This window comes from Ammospiza nelsoni, chromosome Z (genome assembly GCF_027579445.1).
Source record: "Ammospiza nelsoni isolate bAmmNel1 chromosome Z, bAmmNel1.pri, whole genome shotgun sequence".
Taxonomy (NCBI): domain Eukaryota; kingdom Metazoa; phylum Chordata; class Aves; order Passeriformes; family Passerellidae; genus Ammospiza; species Ammospiza nelsoni.
This window is the reverse complement of record NC_080669.1, coordinates 49,442,950-49,460,156: the sequence shown is the minus strand read 5'-3', so window position 1 is coordinate 49,460,156 and position 17,207 is coordinate 49,442,950. Positions and strand designations below refer to the sequence as shown.

Genomic DNA, 17,207 nt, shown 5'->3' with positions numbered 1-17,207 from the left:
GGCGGCCGCGGGCCGGGCAGGGCGGCGAGGGACGGCCGCCGCTTCGCACCGGGCCCCGCTGTTTAACGGGGGCGGCCCCGGGGCCGGGCACGGCCGGCGGCCGGCGGCGGGCCATTGGACGGGGCGGCGGGCGGGGGGCGCGGAGGGGGACGGCCGAGCCCTGGGGGGACCAGGGGGGAGCGCGCCGTCGGAACCCGAGCCGAGAACGGGCACTGATGGAGGTGGCTCGGACAGAACTGGAGATCCTGGAGACGCCCCCCAAAATCAACACCTGTGAGGACCCTGTCTGGAGTCTGCCCTTTGAGGAGCCCTGGAAATTGCAATGTGTTTAATGGTTTTAAATTCATAGTATCACAGAATTAGCGATATAGGAAAGGACCTGTAAGATCATGAAGTTCAGAGGTTAATAAGCCACTATGCTTACTACCAGTCACAAGAAGATGGCCCCAAAAGTGAACTGATGTGCTTTAATAGCTGAGTAAGAGTTCTGTAAGTTCAGGGAGGTGAGTAAGAGTTCTCTAAGTTCTGCAAGTTAAGGGACGGCAAGTCCAGTGCTGTTACAAGCAGCCCTTTAGAGAACCACCTGCCTGGTAAGGGATGTAGAAGAGTGTCAGAAACATGAAGATAATGCAACCTTGTTCACCCAGTCCTGCCGACTGCAGGATGCTTAACTTTGAGGTTGGCAAAATTTTACTTTAAAATGTCTCTTGTCTCCCTTTCTATGTTCACCAAGTGGTGACCATATATTTGTGTCTTCTGACAGCAATACAGCTGTCATCTTTGCAAAGCCCTCTCACAGGTTTCTCTGCCTGCTCTGCAGTCAGGTATTTAGTGTCAGCTGTTAAGGTTTAACATATATTAGAACAGATTCTCTGTCATGCACATCTTAAGTCAAAAGAAATCGGCATGCTCTGGTGTGCAGACATGGTCTTGGTAGAAATTTAAATACTCCACTTTTCCTAACTGAAGAGTGTCACTAAAAGGGGTCATGCAGTTTGCAGATTGGAAAAATTGGGTTTCTAGAAGACTCCGACTGGCAAACTGAGGAATGTATCATCTGCTCCTTTGTTTCATTTAAAGAGTTCAGAACCATTGGAAGTGCTCAAACTGACCAGATGGAGACTATGGAAAAAGTCTTAGCAAACTCCCAAACTCAATAACTTAGCCAAAGTAAATTTTAAAAAAACCTTCTTCTTTCAACTAAAACAATTTTCAGCACTGTGTGTTCCCTTAGGATATCATTATCCAATTGTTTGTCCTCTACTTCAGAAAATTCTAGTCTCTGCACTGCTGATGTTAAAGTACAGAAGAAAGGGAGCAAGTGAGAAATTCAAACACATTGTGAGCTTCCTATCCTGCTGCACAGCTCTCTTTGTCCTGTACATCTCTCTGTAGGTATCAGCTCTGCTGATGAACCCCTGTCACGTCAGAAATCCAGGAAGCCCTGCCTGGCCCCTTTGCAGCTTGCTATCCACATTCAGTTGGAAAAGTTGGAGCTGTCTGATATTATTCACATCATAAAAAGTAGGGCAACAATAGAAGGGGAAGTTTATGTTAAAGTGAGCAAAGTAACGTTGATTAATGTTCAGTCTCATCAGGCTTGGTGCATATATCTAAGAACCACCACAGAGAACAGCCTTTGAGGGGCTTAGAGTGTGGGAGGCAAAACACAGCACACTGCAGGGTGGGGGCTGTGAGCGCTGCAAAGGGGCTGCCCCAGCAGCTCTACAGCACAGAGAGCTGTGGGCTGCTCTCCAACACAGCCCCAGTGAGATTTTTAGATACCTTCAGCTGGCCTATATTCACGTCCTGTAATTGCCCTCCCTACATGGCATATATTCCATAACACACCCCTACTTCTTAGCTTATTCTTGTTAGCAGTGTTGACCCGCTCCTGAAGTTGCCCATTTCTTCCTCTGCCCATTGCCAGGCAGAAGGGTGCTCAGCCATAGCCCCTGTGTGACAGCATGGTGCTATTCCTCCTCCTCACCCTACTGCTCTTCTGTATACGTCTCCACACAAGAAGAAACGCCTCAGCTTCATTCCCACATCCTTGCCCCTGCAGTGCAAGTGACAGGATGACATGATAGTGTCAATGAGCTGGCCAAGACCTGCACAGGGGAGTGAGAAAAACAGATCATCAGGTGCAGAGTGCTGTGGAGCAGGGAAAAAAGGGAGGCTAAAAGGGGTAAGCAGGAGGCAAGAAGATGGAAAAAGAAAAGGAAGAACTTTGAATGTCATAAACTCCCTAAAGAGAAGTGTTAGTTCAGAATTTGTCCCCAGCCTAAAGCATGGGGAGACAGTACAAGTGCTGCAAGGCTAATACGCAGATCAAGAGCAGTACTGATGATGTTCAACTGTTTATTAAGGAAAAGCGTTGACTCAACAAAGAGCGTTTTTTACAAACATATACTTAAGTGCATGACAGAAGAACACTATAAGGTCTGCAAAATCATTACAGTTCTGGAAAAAAACAGAAAAAACCAAACCAAAACACAAAACCAAAAACAAACAAAAAACAAAGCAAAACAAAACAAAACAAAAAAAAACCCACAAAAAACCCAAACAAACAAATGAAAACAAACCAAAAAAAAGGATAGTAAGGGTTTGTTTTCACCTAAGGGGAGAACCATCAAGAATTTGTAGCTATTTATTATGCACTTTGAGTTTACTGAATTTGAGATTATTAAAGCATATGAAATGTTTTCTTGAAAGATTTCCTTATCTGAAAGAAATATTAAGTAATTATAACTTACCATTCCTTACTTCTGATTTACATACAAAGGAGTCTCTCATACTGGTGCCGGCCAGCCCTCCAGGAGGAGGATTTTGTTTGTAGTATTATATCTTCATTAGTATTAAATTTGTGAGGACCATATTGTGTTCTTGCTCTGTATCTGCTTATTCTTTGTGCTTACTCACAAAGAATGCACATGGAAGCAATGTTTGGCAAACAGCCCACGAGGCACAATCCAGTATGACATAAGGGGACTGGTTCACGATGTACATAAACAGAAGCTTAAGTCCATATTTAGATGACCTTAGCACATTTAAAGGTCACTGTAATTTCTTCAGTTTTCGTTTCTATTCTGAGTTTTATGTTGGAATATGTTACAGATTAAAGGGGATTTGGTGCTCAAGCACAACCTTCTTTAAGGGATTTTGACAAAGTGGAAAGTTTATCTGCTGTCTGGAAGGGACTACTTGACCTTTTAATCAGCATTTTCAATAAAAACAATGGAATACTAGCAATTCCCTTTTCAGTCTTCTGTATTCTCTGAAATACAAACTCCAGTTTAAATTACTGGAGGTTAAATAAGAAGCAAGAATAAAAACATGATTAATCAATTGTGTTTCTAAGAAACTTTCATAATGTCAGTCACATTTCGTCAGGAAGTCATAAGTATGTGACTGTAATTTTTGAATAGCATCTGCAAGAAAACCTCAATCACTATAATGTTTGACCTGATTATGTAATTTAATAAGATTTTAAGCATACAGAATACAGAGAAGCTGCAAACATTACAGATTTTGTTTTACAGAAGTGTCTGTAACTTGTTCAAATTCCAAATAATGGGGTAAGGGAAATAGAAAGGAACCCTGCTGCTTAATTCACCCTTACATGTTTTGTTCCTAATATGCATCAGGAGACTCACTGTTTTCATGGAACTATATGGATTATTAAATATCAGGATTCACGGGCAATTAAGATATAGAAATCTTAAGGCAAGTAAAGTATCAGCTCTAAAACACATCCTTTCGCATTTATGTCAACACTCCTGGTTTTGATCTTGCTTCATTTAAAAAAAAAATGCTGGTTTCAAGGGTTTCAAATTTCAAAGACAGGTTTCAAAAGAATTTTTGCTTTTCTAAAACACAAATTGAAGCTCCATTTTTTCAAGTCAAGTCATATATCCATCTTCAATGCACTTATTTACTTTTCATTTACACTGCTAGGAATTCCACTTAGGCAACCAAGAGGAAAAAGTTCCTGACATGGGGGAGGGAAGGTACAGATTGCCTCTTTTTTTTAATCTTTGCTCCAGACTCCACAACAACACAGAGATAAACTGGGCCTGAAGGCAATGCAAAGTTTATTTGCCTATTTACCTCCTAAGCCTTCTTCAGCCTGCCTCAAAACAGCCATATGACAGAAAAGCTCATAGAATAGTTAGGTTTTTCTTAAAATTACACCTCTAAGTTCATCAAATCTAAACATCAACCCAGCACCACCACCATATCCACCACTAAAACATGTCCTCAACATTTCCAGAAATGTTGAGGAAACTTTCCTGGTCAGCTTGCTTCAATGCTTGACAACCCTTTCAGTGAAGAAATTTTTCATAATATCTAATACAAACCTTCCCCAGCGCAATGCAACTTGAGGCCATTTTCTCTTATTCTAACATTGCTTACTTGGGAGAAAAAACTGAACCCCACCCATTCACAGTGTCCTTTCAAGTGCTTGTAGAGTGATAAGGTCCTCCCTGAGAATCCTTTTCTCCAAGCTAAACACTCCCAGCTCTCTCGCTCACTCCTCACAGGATTTGTCCTCCAGACCCTTCACCAGCTCCACTGCCTTTCTCTGGACTCACTCCAACACCAGAATGACCTTCCTGTAGTAAAGGCCAAAACTGAACACAGCACTGGAGGTGTGGCCTCAGCAGGGCCCAGCACAGGGGGACAATCCCTGCCCTGCTCCTGCTGACCACAGCATTGCTGATCCAGGCCAGGATGCCATTGGCCTTCTTGGCCACCTGGGCACAGCCTGGCTCATGTTCAGCTCTGTCACCAGCACCCCCAGGTCCTTTCCAGCCACTCTGCCCCAGCCTGTGGAGCTGCCTGGGGTTGTTGTGACCCAAGGGCAGGACCCAGCACTGGGCCTTGTTGAACCTCTCACCATTGGCCTCAGCCATGATGCAGCCTGTCCAGATCCCTCTGCAGAGCCTCCCTGCCCTCCAGCAGATCAGCACTCCCACCCAGCTTGGTGTCACCTGTGAACTGATTGAGGGTGCACTTGATCCCTTTGTCCAGGTCATCAAAATGAATAAAGATACTAAAAGGGGCTGATATAACTATTGAGCCCTTTGTAAAATACTCCTTATGGAAACAGATCTTTGCGATCACAGCTGCCAGCATCCACAATTCCCTTTCAGAGCTTTGCATCTCAGTTCACATGGTGAAAGGACCAAAGCAAAGTACTTGGACAGACTGGGAAGTTAGCTAGTGCCTGTAGGGAGGAAAAGACATTAAAAATATCCTTAGAATATATATCTTAAGTCTTTAGAAGGAAAAATGTAATATAACAATTAAAAAAAATTGCTTATGTTAATATTGCCAGTGGTATAGTTTTATGAGGGAAAAAATGGGCATGTATTTTTTCTCCCATGTTCCTTATAAATGGAGCAGAATGATCTCAGATCTGTGGCATAAATTTTCATCACACGTTCTTCGACAAATTTCAAGCGAATCTTAAATTGTGGATCTAGGAAGGTGAAATGAAAAATGAAGTTTTTCCTTACTCTCCTTATGTGTAGAAGACCTAACTAAGGGTGGTCAGTGCAGAGTTGGTTTTTTTGGTCAGCATGTGGTATTTTTTCATTTTGTGGGAGGGATGGAAACTTGACTTAGCATTTAGAGACGTGCTGTGGCACGTCTGCCCAGCTCTGGAATAAACAGCTGACAACTTGATGCCTCTAAAGCTCTGTAGGTAAAACCACACTGAATGGTTATCATTATAACTGGTCAAAACTGCTAACGTACGACCAGAGCTCCTTGTTTCTAGTGCCAAGCTGCTCATGGCTGCTCATCACTGTTGATTGAGAATCACAATCTTTTCTTTTGCTCCTACGAAAAGTCACACCTCTGTGTGCAGTGTCCGGGTTGGAGGGTGAGGGTTCAGACAGACAGTACCAAAAGCATTTCAAGAGGACAATGGCTGCTGCATTTCCCCACAGGATCACAGGTACTGGCCACCCATGTCCCTTCCCAAGAGACTGACCCCCCTCTGGATACCACCTGAAACGACCTTGTTCTCTGGGAGGGGTTGACCTCTTCTCCCAGCCTAGTGACAGGACAAGAGGACGTAGTTTTCAATTCAAGGACATTGAGGTGCTGGAGCAAGTCCAGAGAAGCACAACAGAGCTGAGAACGGCTCTGAAGCGCAAGTCCTGTGGGGAGGGGCTGAGAGAGCCGAGTTTGTTTAGCCTGGTGAAAAGGAGGCGCCTCGGGGAAGACATTTACTGCTTTTTTCATTACCTCCTTTCCTCCAGGCAGGGGTTGTCCTTCTGGGAAGGGACATGGGTAGTATGAGGACATAGCCTTAAGTTACTATGCCAGGGGAGCTTTGGGCTGGACATTAGGAAGAACTTCCTCACAGAAGGGGTGATTAGACACTAGAATGGGCTGCCCAGGGAGGTGGTGGAGTCACCATCCCTAGAGGTGTTCAAGGAAAACCCGGATGTGCCACTTGGTGCCATGGTCTGGTTGACAAGGTGTTCGGCCACAAGTTGGTCGCGATCATGTCAGAGGCCTTCTCCAACCCAGTTGATTCGGTGACTCGGCGCCCCGAGCGCGGGTGGCAGATCCCGGGAGCAGGAGCCCGGGCGGCGGTTCCCGGGGGCAGGAACCCGTGCAGCGGCGAATCCCGAGGGCAGGAGCCCGTGCAGCCGCGTCCCTCCGGGCGGCGCTCCCAGCCCTCCGCGGGCGCCGCGCGCGGCCGCGGGCGCTCTGGCGCCGCCATGCGGGGGGAGCGGCGCCGCGCTGCCCTGTCGGCGCGGCGGACAAGATGGCGGCCCCCATGGAGCTGAGCTGCTGGGGAGGAGACTGGGGGCTGCCGTCCCTGCACCCGGAGTCTCTCACCGTCATGGTAACGGGCGGCGGCCACCGTCCGGCCCGGGAGGGAGGGAGCGCCGGCGCCCCGGGGCTTGCCCGCCGCTTGCACGGACGTTCGTGGGGCTCCTTCTTGCCTCGGGAGAGGCCGGGGGTGGGAGGCGGGATGTTGGGCCCGCGGTGCGCGCCTGGCTCGTTCCCCGCGGGAGACGCGAGCAACGCTGCCGCCCTTCCCGGGGGCGCCGAGCCCTTCCCGGCGGCGCTGCCGCCCTTCCCGGGGACAGCGGGGCCTCTGCCCAGCATTCCCTGGAGTCTCCTCAGGGCAACGAAGCCCAGCCGAAAACCGTCGCGCACTTGCTGGTGGTTGGTCCTCAGTTCACGAAGGTGTTTAACACAACTTCTGAAGCCCTGTTTTACGCTTTTCTTACACATTGTGACAGGTTTTCTTCCCTGCCTTCCAATCTTTATTGCAGGCTTACGCCAAATTTTCTGGTGCTCCCCTGACAGTGAATACTATAAATAAGTCCTGGAGAACTCCGAAAGGTACCATTTTTGCAGCCTTTATTGCTCTAATCACAGCCGTGTTATAAATGTAGGTCCTAGTTTCTGTGTTTGCATTGGGCTTGTGTTCATGAATGCAGTCTCCCCCAACTGAATGACTTCACAGGATTAAGTGTGATGAATTTGAGAGAATGAAATAATGGAAGTCATAAATAAAGTGCTCCAGAGGACAGTTTATTAAAATGTGTACGGGTGAGGCAACACACAGTTAACAAAGCCGTAATGCCGAGTACATAACTGTTTCATTCAGGCAGTCTGAGTTGATGGTGTAGTGAAAGCAAATTTGTAAGCGTTTTGCACTCTGCATATTTATGAAGGTAGTAACTAGACATGTGTATGGAAGAGCTGTTTAATTGCCCATAGCTTAATTAGCTGGAACAGGTGGAAGTGGAATGTGAGCCTCAGCATAGTTACACTAGCTGGGATGTTTGGTATCATGTTGAATTAGAGGGTTCGACTGAGAAAAGGTGGAGGTAAGCTGTCAGAGAGGACTTCTTTGTTTTGGATGCTTCTATTCATTGCTTATTTGTTTGCTCAGCAGTTATTGTCTTGGTGTATTTAAGAGAGGTAAAATCACTGCAGGGTTAATGTCACTTAGACTTAACCACATTAATCAGTGCAGGCAATACTGTATTCATGCAGAAGTTGAGCCTTTGGTTCTTGGTTTTCAGTGTGTTGTTTCCTGTTAGGGGAAAATACCAAGAACTAGCTGGGTGGACTTGTAGAAATTTGGGGGCTATATTCATAAGGAAAATACATAAAATCAGTTAAGAAAGCAGTTTAAATAGTAATTGTTGGTGGTAATTGATAATTTAATAGTATTTAGCACTGTCCCATTGGGCTTATTCTGGCAGTTCTGTTGTGAATGTGCCGTAAGGTAGACCCTGTCACGGAGACTTTGCACTCTATAGACTTTGATCTGCAGTCTTATAACTAAAGGCTGTCCAGTCAGCTTCTTGCAAAAGGGAAGTACTTAGTTCTTTTAGTAATTCGTGGTTATGCAGTGGTAGCTTGGGCATTGTTTCTAGCAAGGACAGAGGAAAAAAGGTGGTTAAAATATATTTGGAGGGGAAGGACAGAGGAAAATTGAAAAGAGGCTCAGAGGTGGATGAATTCAGAGGGCAGTTGGACTGAGCTGGAATTTCTGTCTTAAGATGAACATCTGAAATCCGGACAAGTAGCCTGGTTTTTAAGGTATTGGATACCTAGCAAAAAATATTGGCTTCAGTCTGATTTGATGTTGCCCTTTTTAATGTTTTTTATTAGTAAAGTATTTGTTACCTTTTAGGAACTCTCCTGCTGTGTAAAATTTTATGTTTACATGTTAGAAAAATGAGAGCATGCTATTGAGAAAAGGAAAGTATACACCATGACTGATTGCTTTCTAGTTAGAAGTCATCTGTACAAATCAACTGTATTATTTATGCCTTCTAGGAGATCTGCCAGTCCTGGTATCAGAAGACATTGTTATTTCTCAGCCAGCAAAAATACTAAACTTTTTAAGAAAACAGGTAGGTCTCTTTCAAAAAGATTTGTTTTCCCTGACTCGCAGTGACTCTTTCATGTCTCCTCTGTACACTGATACAGGCTTCCAAAAACCTGGAGTTTAGTTCAGACTCAGTGCTTTTCTTTTTCTCATGCAGGCATGAGAATTGCAAAATGGTGGACAAGAATTTGCTGTTTAAAAGTCTTATCATTAGTTGTGTGAAAGATTTAAAAATAAGAATAAAAAAAAAATTGCAAAGGACAACAATCTGTCTCTAATTGAGCAGTTTCTTACTGATCACCCTGCTTGTAATTATAACGTTTTCAATGTCATTATGACTTTGCAGACCTAGGACATCATAGTTTAGTTAATAGTTTAAATAGGTCATTTCTCCGTGCTCTTTTTTTTTTTGAAAGATAATATATACAGCATTGTTTTAGTCTATGTATTTTTTCTATAGGTTGTAACAGAAAAAGGTCTGCAGACATTTTTTGATGCACACCAGGTTATGGACTCTTGCTTGCCTTTTGTAGAACTCTTAATGTTTTGTACACAAAGAAAAAACTGTACAGTTTCTTCTTTTCACAAAGTATAAAGATACCTAGTAAACCATGGCGTCATCTTTTTATTCCCAAGATGGTCCTATAGCCCACTATTCTGCTTTTACATTAGAAATGCAGTTCCTGTGTGGTCATATGATCTGATGAGTGCTATGTTGGTGAAACTTCAAATTTTTGCGGGGGGGGGAAAAGCCCTTGTTTATGTTAAAGTATAACAATTGTATGCTTTCTTTTCCGATGTTCAAGTGGCAGCACTGGCCCTTTGTTTATAAATTAATGAAGCAATCTAAGCCCTCTCCCCCCTCCCCCAATTTTTCAATCCTTATAATGTATCTTAGAAGAATTCACTGTTAGAATTAAAAGTTTGGTCAGTAATTGCGGTAATTTTGCTGTATATTTGCTCCCTTACATTGTTATCATCCAATTTCTTAACTTCTAGAATGTTCATTAAAAGCAAAATATGGGAATGCATGCTTACACCTTCTGAAGTATCAGATGCTTCTTGAAAAATAACAGAGGAGATTTACCAGAGGTTTGCTACATCCCTCAGTATTGAAAAATTGCCTCTGTATCGCTGGACTTCTGTTTGGAAAACAATTGAAAGGAGACACAAGCATTATTTTGGAAATAGGGGGCCCAAAGCTCTAGGAATGGGAAGGTGGATAAGCGAGAGGAAAATTCTATTGAGTGCATGCTTTCTGTTCCAAAAATCGTACGTATATTTACTGCCTTAATAGGTGTTAAGTTTAAAGTAACTTTCCATGATAATGTTTTTTGAAAGTTCATCGTGAGTCTATTTTTTTTTTTTTTTAATTCATAGAAATACAATGCTGATTATGATTTGTCTGCAAAACAAGGAGCTGATACACTGGCATATATTGCATTACTTGAAGAGAAATTGCTTCCTGCTCTGGTAAATATTAATAAATACTTTGTAATGGTCCACATACTTGGAATTGAATACTGTCAGAGGTGCCCAGTATGAGAGCCACAGCACTGGCTGGAACATAGTTGTTTTGTTAGTCTGCTTTTTGGAATTATTGCCTACCAAATTTTGAAAAGGAAATAAATGTGTGTTTGTGGAGTGTCAAGTAATAACAGTAGATATATGAAAGACATTTAAAAGGACACTTACTTAGAGTTTTTTTTCCTGTTGGTGTTTGGGGAACAGTATCCTGAAAACACCTTATTGTGCCCATTTTTTGGTTTGATTTTCTGAAAAACTTTTAATTAAGAGGTGTCTGATAGGAGACACACACCTGAAAGCCTTTTGAACTATTGAGTTAAAACTTCTAATAAATTAAAATGCCCATAACTAGTTAAATTTTTCAGTTCTGAATAAATACATGGCCATTTGCCCTCACCATTTCAGTGTAATTATATTAGAGCTGTAAGACTCACAGATACTGATTCTCTTGAATGACTTTGGCTTCAGTTTGTACAGTGAAAAATACTCTGTCCAGATGGTATCATGAGCTAGCCTTTTCAGCTGACCTTGGTTTCAAATTCATAATTCTGTAGTATCTTGTATTTTAATATTTATATAAAATTTCAAAACCAAATTCCAGGAAGTTCAAACCTATTGCTTTATGTCTCTGTATGCAACTCTTTTGCAATATATTTTCAGTTTACTCTGTGTGTGTGTGTGTACATATCAGTACATACATAGTGCATATGTGATTTTATGCAGCTGCATATAGATCTCTGTAATATCTTTGGTGTTTTTCTTTATTTGGAAGATAATTATTTCCTTACTCGTGTAATCCTGCACTCAGAGGATTAGTATATTCCTCTACAGAGCTTGATAGCCTTAAATTACAGTAATTCCTTGTTCTTCTGCTTTTCTGAGAGAGGTCTTGCATATCAGGTGTCATGAGATGTCTACTCATGACATTCAGATTCCAGTTACATTTTTCCTTGTGTTGATACAGCTGCACACTTTTTGGATTGAGGCTGAAAATTACTGCAGTGTGACAAAGCCATGGTTTGCCTCAAGGATTGCCTTCCCACTGAGTTTGTATCTGCCTGGAAAGATGTCCAGGGAAGCGCTGAACAGGATCTTGCTGACCAAGGGAGGCCCTCCACTCTACAGTCTCACTGAAGTGGAAGGACAGGTATGAGTTGTGCAGTAAGGAATTCGTAAGTTGGTTCTGTCAAAGACAAGAACTTAAACAATTTAGCACACTGTTAAACGATTAATGGTGCTGGGCATACCAGCATGGCTATGCCTAGGGCTTTTGTGTCTCATCAGATATACAGAGATGCCAAGGAGTGCCTGAATCTCCTGTCGAAGAGATTGGGAACATCTCAGTTTTTCTTTGGAGATACGTGAGTGTGATTTTTTTAAAAATTATTTTGGTGAATGAGTAATGAAAAAAGTACCACACCACTCTATGAACACTTGAGCTTTCTCTTTTGCTTTTAACCAGCCAGAATGTTAAAAGTGCTTCCCAGTAGTTTTATGTCTCATAGTCTGCTTTTCAGATAAAACTGAATGAGCAAACAGGGCACAAATGAGGTGGTCAGACTGAGTCAATGTGATGTCTCTCTTATCCTGCTTTGTTCCACAGTGAAGGAAATGCTTCCCATAGCTGTTAAGAAAATGTGAGGTGCAGTGGAGAACCCTTTTCTAGCTACTGAATGTCTCCTCCTGGCTTTGTATGTAAGAAAAAAGCTTTAGGCTGAGGTGCTACTACTGCCCTCATGGGAGGAGGGCATAGGTCCAGGAACACTTTTCCTGTTTATGTGTGCAGAGCAGGAAGCAGATAGGGCTAGCAACATAGAGCCAACAGGTCCTGAAAAGCATGATCTCTTCTTTAGCAATTGAAGTTTAGCAGTTGATCCTCCATAAGGGAGAGATCCTGGTCCCCTGGTGCACTGCATGAGTTTTATGGTGCCAGAAAGGTGTTTTAGAGGGGCTTGCTTATCGGTGTGTGAGATAGCATGACTGTGTTGTGATGCTGACGTTACTGTCTCAGCTTGTCAGCATGTCTCTAGTTAAGAGATAGTGAAAGGAGTAGATACAAAGCATTTACCAGGTTGATAGGCAAAGGTGGAATGACAGAAGGACTGACTATATTCTCTCCTGAGTGGTATTTGATATACCTGGAAAACTAGGTCGTAAAAGTCATAAAAGTCTTAAGTCACTTCAGTGTTTTCCTGTGTCACTCTTTTAGGCCTACTACCTTGGATGCCTTTGTGTTTGGTTTCCTTGCACCAATTTATAAAGTGTGCTTCCCAAGGGTACATTTGCAAGAACATTTGAAACAGCTTCCCAATCTGTGCCGATTTTGTGATGATATTTTAACTTGCTACTTCAGGTTAACTGTCTCAGGTAAGTTGTGTTTCTTTTCTCCTTTTTGTCACCTGTACCCATATTGGGATTAGTACTCCAGGATTCCACCTGTGAACAAAGGCAGATTAGATTTCATGTAGTTTATGCTAGACTTTCTGTGGGGAAATGAAGAAACTTCTAAAGTTGGGCAGAAAGGATTCAAAATTAAAAGCAAGTGTTAATACTCAGTTTTAGATTCTGTCAAGCATTGGCAAAATGTTATGGCTCATGCTTAGTAGTTCTTATTTTCTCACATGGAATGGCTTTTACACTTAAATTCTTCTTTGCATTAAAATACTGCATGAATTCTCTTCAATGTGACTTTATTTTTTAAGAATTTAAAAGCTTCTGTAAATACTTTTTCACTCTTCATCTTTCTGCCTTCACTCTCCAGGCCATTCTCCAGCTGGACAGGATACAGCAGATGCTAATCTGCAGAAACTCACACAGCTTGTAAATAAGGAATCCAACTTGATTGAAAAGGTTACTTTTGCTTCAGTATCTTTAATTTTACTGCTTTGTTGTGGTTACTTGTTCACAGATATCCTTGCATGGCAATTGCAACTGTACAGTGGACTTTATTTTAATTACTTCTTTTCTACTGAGTGTGTAGAGAGGCGGGAAGAATATTACATCATTTGGAAGGAGGAATTAATGAAGCCTTGCACTAAAAAGTATTTTTAATACAACCAAAAGAACATTGTCTTGCAGGCGTGCACACCAACAGAGGAGTGGTATCTTTCTGCAAGTGTACATTCAGCTAAGAAGGAAAATGTATTGGTTAAAACTCAGAAATGGTCCTGCAAATTAAGACTGATCACCAGCTTTTCTTGCTCCCAGCTGCATGCTGTAGTAACTACCCAGCAGTCACTCTTCTCCTGCTTGTTCTACATCTAGCTGATTTTTCTTATGTTCTCTGTTTCTAAGGCTGTCACTCAGCACCTATCAAAAACTATACAACTTAACTGAAAAAAACTTGTGAAGAGTTAGCCTTTTCATGCAGATAGAACACTCTAACTGAAAGGGTAGAAGGCATTTCTTCTGAGAAAGATCAGTATGTGAAATAGATCATTAACTATCATCAGCTTTTGTAGCATTAGGTATTGATGCTTTTTCTGTCATTGAAGTGTGGCTGTGGAAGTTTTAAACAATGGGTTATGCAGACATTTATCAGGCATGACTAAGGAAAATCTGATCCTGACTTGAAGGAATGGAGTAGACTAGACAGCCTCTGCAGATCTCCCCTGTGCTTTTATTCTGTACCAACTAAACCTTTTCAGACCATATTACACGTAGGGCATTAGAGTGACTTCCTATGAAAATATAAATTGTTTATATCCAGAGATTAATTTTAACCTGTCTTTGAAAAGGTCTTATCACAAGTGCTTTATTCCGTACTTTTTGAAATGTGTAACTAAATACAAATTCATTCGGCATCTCCAGAACATTTCTGATTTCAAAAGATTTATTCTTGCATGCTGCTGAATATGCAGAAGCATCCATTGTTAGCAGTTTGACTCTTGATCTGCCTTCTCAGCATTTGGTTATTGTACAATATTTGACCTCTTAGAATTGGTGTTGCTTCCTTCAGTAATCTTGACCAGATAACTTGAGCAGAAGCACATGCAGGTGCCCTGGGTTTGATGCATCATATGTATGGGAATGATTAGCAGCTCTAACACAAACGTATATTTGGGAGTGGAAAGAAACGAAAGCAGCAGTTGCTGCTGGTCCTGACAGTAAACATACACCAACCAACCCAGTATTAATGATGACAAATAAGACTAATTGTACAATCTATATTCTGCTGTTGCCAGATCCGGCTCTCATTGTTTCTCTGCAGATGGACGACAATCTTCGCAAGAGTCCTCAGCATCCCCCTCGTAAGCTCACAACGCTCAAGCTTGCTGCAGGAGGAGAAGAAAGCAGTCCAATGAGTCGTTTATCACCTTGACATCTCCTGTTGCCCATAAATGCGTGTTTTGTAACTCAGCTGAGTGTCGCAGTAGATCTTTTTTACACATGAATGTTTTGCAAGGGAAGAATCTGCTAATGGGTACAAGTAGAGAAGAACTACAGCTTTACAATCTTCTATCTACTTGTTCTTTTAAGAAATTGCATAGATCAGGCTGGCCACACACTACGCTGAAGCTAAGCTAAGCTAAATAAACCTTATTACTGCAGATGTTAACATGATTTTGTACAGCCTATTTTTGCCTTTAGCCTAGCAGAAATGTTTACCTAAAGTTAAGAATCTGCTTATGGAATGTTCACTGTTACTTTATTTTGTGGGTTTTGATTTTACTGTAATCATGTTACTGTATGTGAGTGGGTATGCTCTTTGTCTAAAAAGGACAAAGTCCAGTTGCAAAGTGTGAAAAGACAAAATGTTGCCATTCATGGCAACTGAGACATGAAATCAATGACAGGAACGTAAATATTTTTATTGTGCTTTAATGAATTTGGGATTTGTGTTTTATGGTTGTTTGTATCTTTGAAAATTTGTCATGTACTTTGAAGGGGATTATTGAAAAGCATGTGCGCTATGGGGATTAAAATGATGCACAGTGCTAACATTTCACAGTACCTCGAATTAGTCCTTTGTGAAACAGGCTTAACCTGTGCACAGAGTAATAACCACATGCTGCAAAATTGTTAAGTCAAAATCACAGAAAACTTGTAGTGAATGGAAACGTTTGCTTAGTTGGTGTCAGGACAAGACTTAACTAGCAAATGAACTGCATCTCTGGATTGAAAGGGACCGGTTAGGGCTGTATAAGAAAGCTAATGTAGGCTTTTAAATGTGTCACAAATGCCTCTTAATTAGTTTCATCTTTTTTTTAATAAGCACTACAGTTGATCCAAAAATTAACTAACAACTGTCAAAATTTTTGTTATATGATGGGCTATTTAGTTAAGAGCTCTTTTCTCTTTGCAAACTGTGGTATATTGCAGGGCGTATTTATTCTGTTCAGTTACATTTTGTCTTTAACAGAAGCCTTCCCAGTTCTAGAGACCCAAGCAATTCTGTTACAAGAGAGATGCTGTAATTTTTTACTGGCAAAGTACTGGCAGATGCTTCACGAGTAGGTGTAAAGAAAATAAGACAAGGAGATTGGCCAAAGTGGCAGTGCTTCAGATATAGAATTCTGATAGCAGTATGTGTGGGATAACTGTTCTGGGGGGGATATTTTGTTGTTTTTCTGGCCAGATTGAGATGGTCTTTCAGCTTCACTTTGGCTACTAGTCATGTTTGAGATACACAGATAAATTACTTCCTATTTGTAAAGACAAGATGGTAGATTGTGTACAGATTGTACCTTTGGACTTGATATGTAAGGAATGTAATATCTTCAACATTTCTTAATTGAAATGGGTTTCTAATGAGCACTTTAAAATACTGTTTAAGCTTCATGCTCTTACTAGAGTATTTGTTGCAGTGATTTGAAATTAATTTAGCCCATACTTATAACTGTATGAACTGACAGTCCATTACATGCAAAAGTAATTTAAATGTTTAAAATTCATACTGCGTATATCTTGACAAGATTTATGTGAGATCATGTCATGTAGCTTTCCAGAGCTTTTCTTTTACAAACACGGCTATGGAGAATATGCCTTAGTTTGTTGCTTTTGTGAATGCATACACTCAGCCTATAAAATCTCTTTGTAAAAAGGATTGTTATTCCAAGATTAAAATTCTGCATTTTTAGTGGACTTTTGTTAGAGTTTTTTGTGCTATATACATTGATTTTTTTGAGTGTTTTTCTTATTTCCTTGTTGAAAAGTTTTGTCTTGTGTGTTAAAAAAAACAACAACAAAAAAATGTTGCTGACTGCTAGGACAAGAAATTGAAGCATCTTAGCATATTCATGAGATCAGATTTTAAATTTTTATCACACCTCTTCAGTACCATTCCTTTCTTTCAACACAACTGCTTTTGGGAAAGGGAATGAGGAGGCACACATTTGCTGATCTTACTAAATGTGAGCTTTGGGCTGTGTGATTGGGCTAATCTGAAATTTTGGTAAACCAATGCTTATGGAACTTCATTCACTTGATGGCAGAGGACAACAGGGCTGGAGGTGACAGCAAACATTGCCTGCAGTCGTGCACACCATCCCAGGCAAACAGTGACCTTGCAGAGCCATACACTTCCTTATTTCACTTTCTATCCAAGGTGAATTCAAGCCCAGACTCCTTGTCATCCCTGGCCTGGTAACTCAGGCTTGCCCATTAGTTTATTCTGGCATATTTTGTGTGCCTGAGTTCTGAAGCTGGGAGGTGAATGCTTTCCAGTGTGGGGTCAATTTGAGAAACTCTCTTCATCTGAAATAGTCTGTTTCGCTAGGGGAGAAAGATGGCATTGAGGTGTGATTTGTCTCCTTAGAGCAAATACCTAACGATTGAGTCCCGGACATGTGCTGTTGTGCTC

The 17,207-nt window shown here is 41.6% G+C and overlaps 1 protein-coding gene across 4 annotated transcripts; it reads left to right on the top strand.

The window, feature by feature from the left end:
- The first annotated feature begins 6,775 nt into the window (after window positions 1–6,775).
- On the top strand, window positions 6,776–16,489 carry MTX3 (metaxin 3). Of its 4 annotated transcripts, none has more exons than XM_059492637.1 (9): window positions 6,776–6,868; window positions 7,305–7,374; window positions 8,827–8,903; window positions 10,259–10,351; window positions 11,370–11,552; window positions 11,690–11,766; window positions 12,615–12,772; window positions 13,167–13,255; window positions 14,616–16,489. In XM_059492637.1, the coding sequence occupies exons 1-9, from the start codon at window positions 6,788–6,790 to the stop codon at window positions 14,724–14,726; spliced, it is 939 nt and encodes a 312-aa protein (XP_059348620.1). In that variant the 5' UTR covers window positions 6,776–6,787; the 3' UTR covers window positions 14,727–16,489. The 4 variants fall into 4 exon arrangements, with proteins under 4 accessions (XP_059348620.1, XP_059348619.1, XP_059348622.1 ...); XM_059492636.1 differs by having other exon boundaries at window positions 14,590–16,489; XM_059492639.1 differs by lacking the exon at window positions 13,167–13,255.
- Window positions 16,490–17,207: the final 718 nt, after the last annotated feature.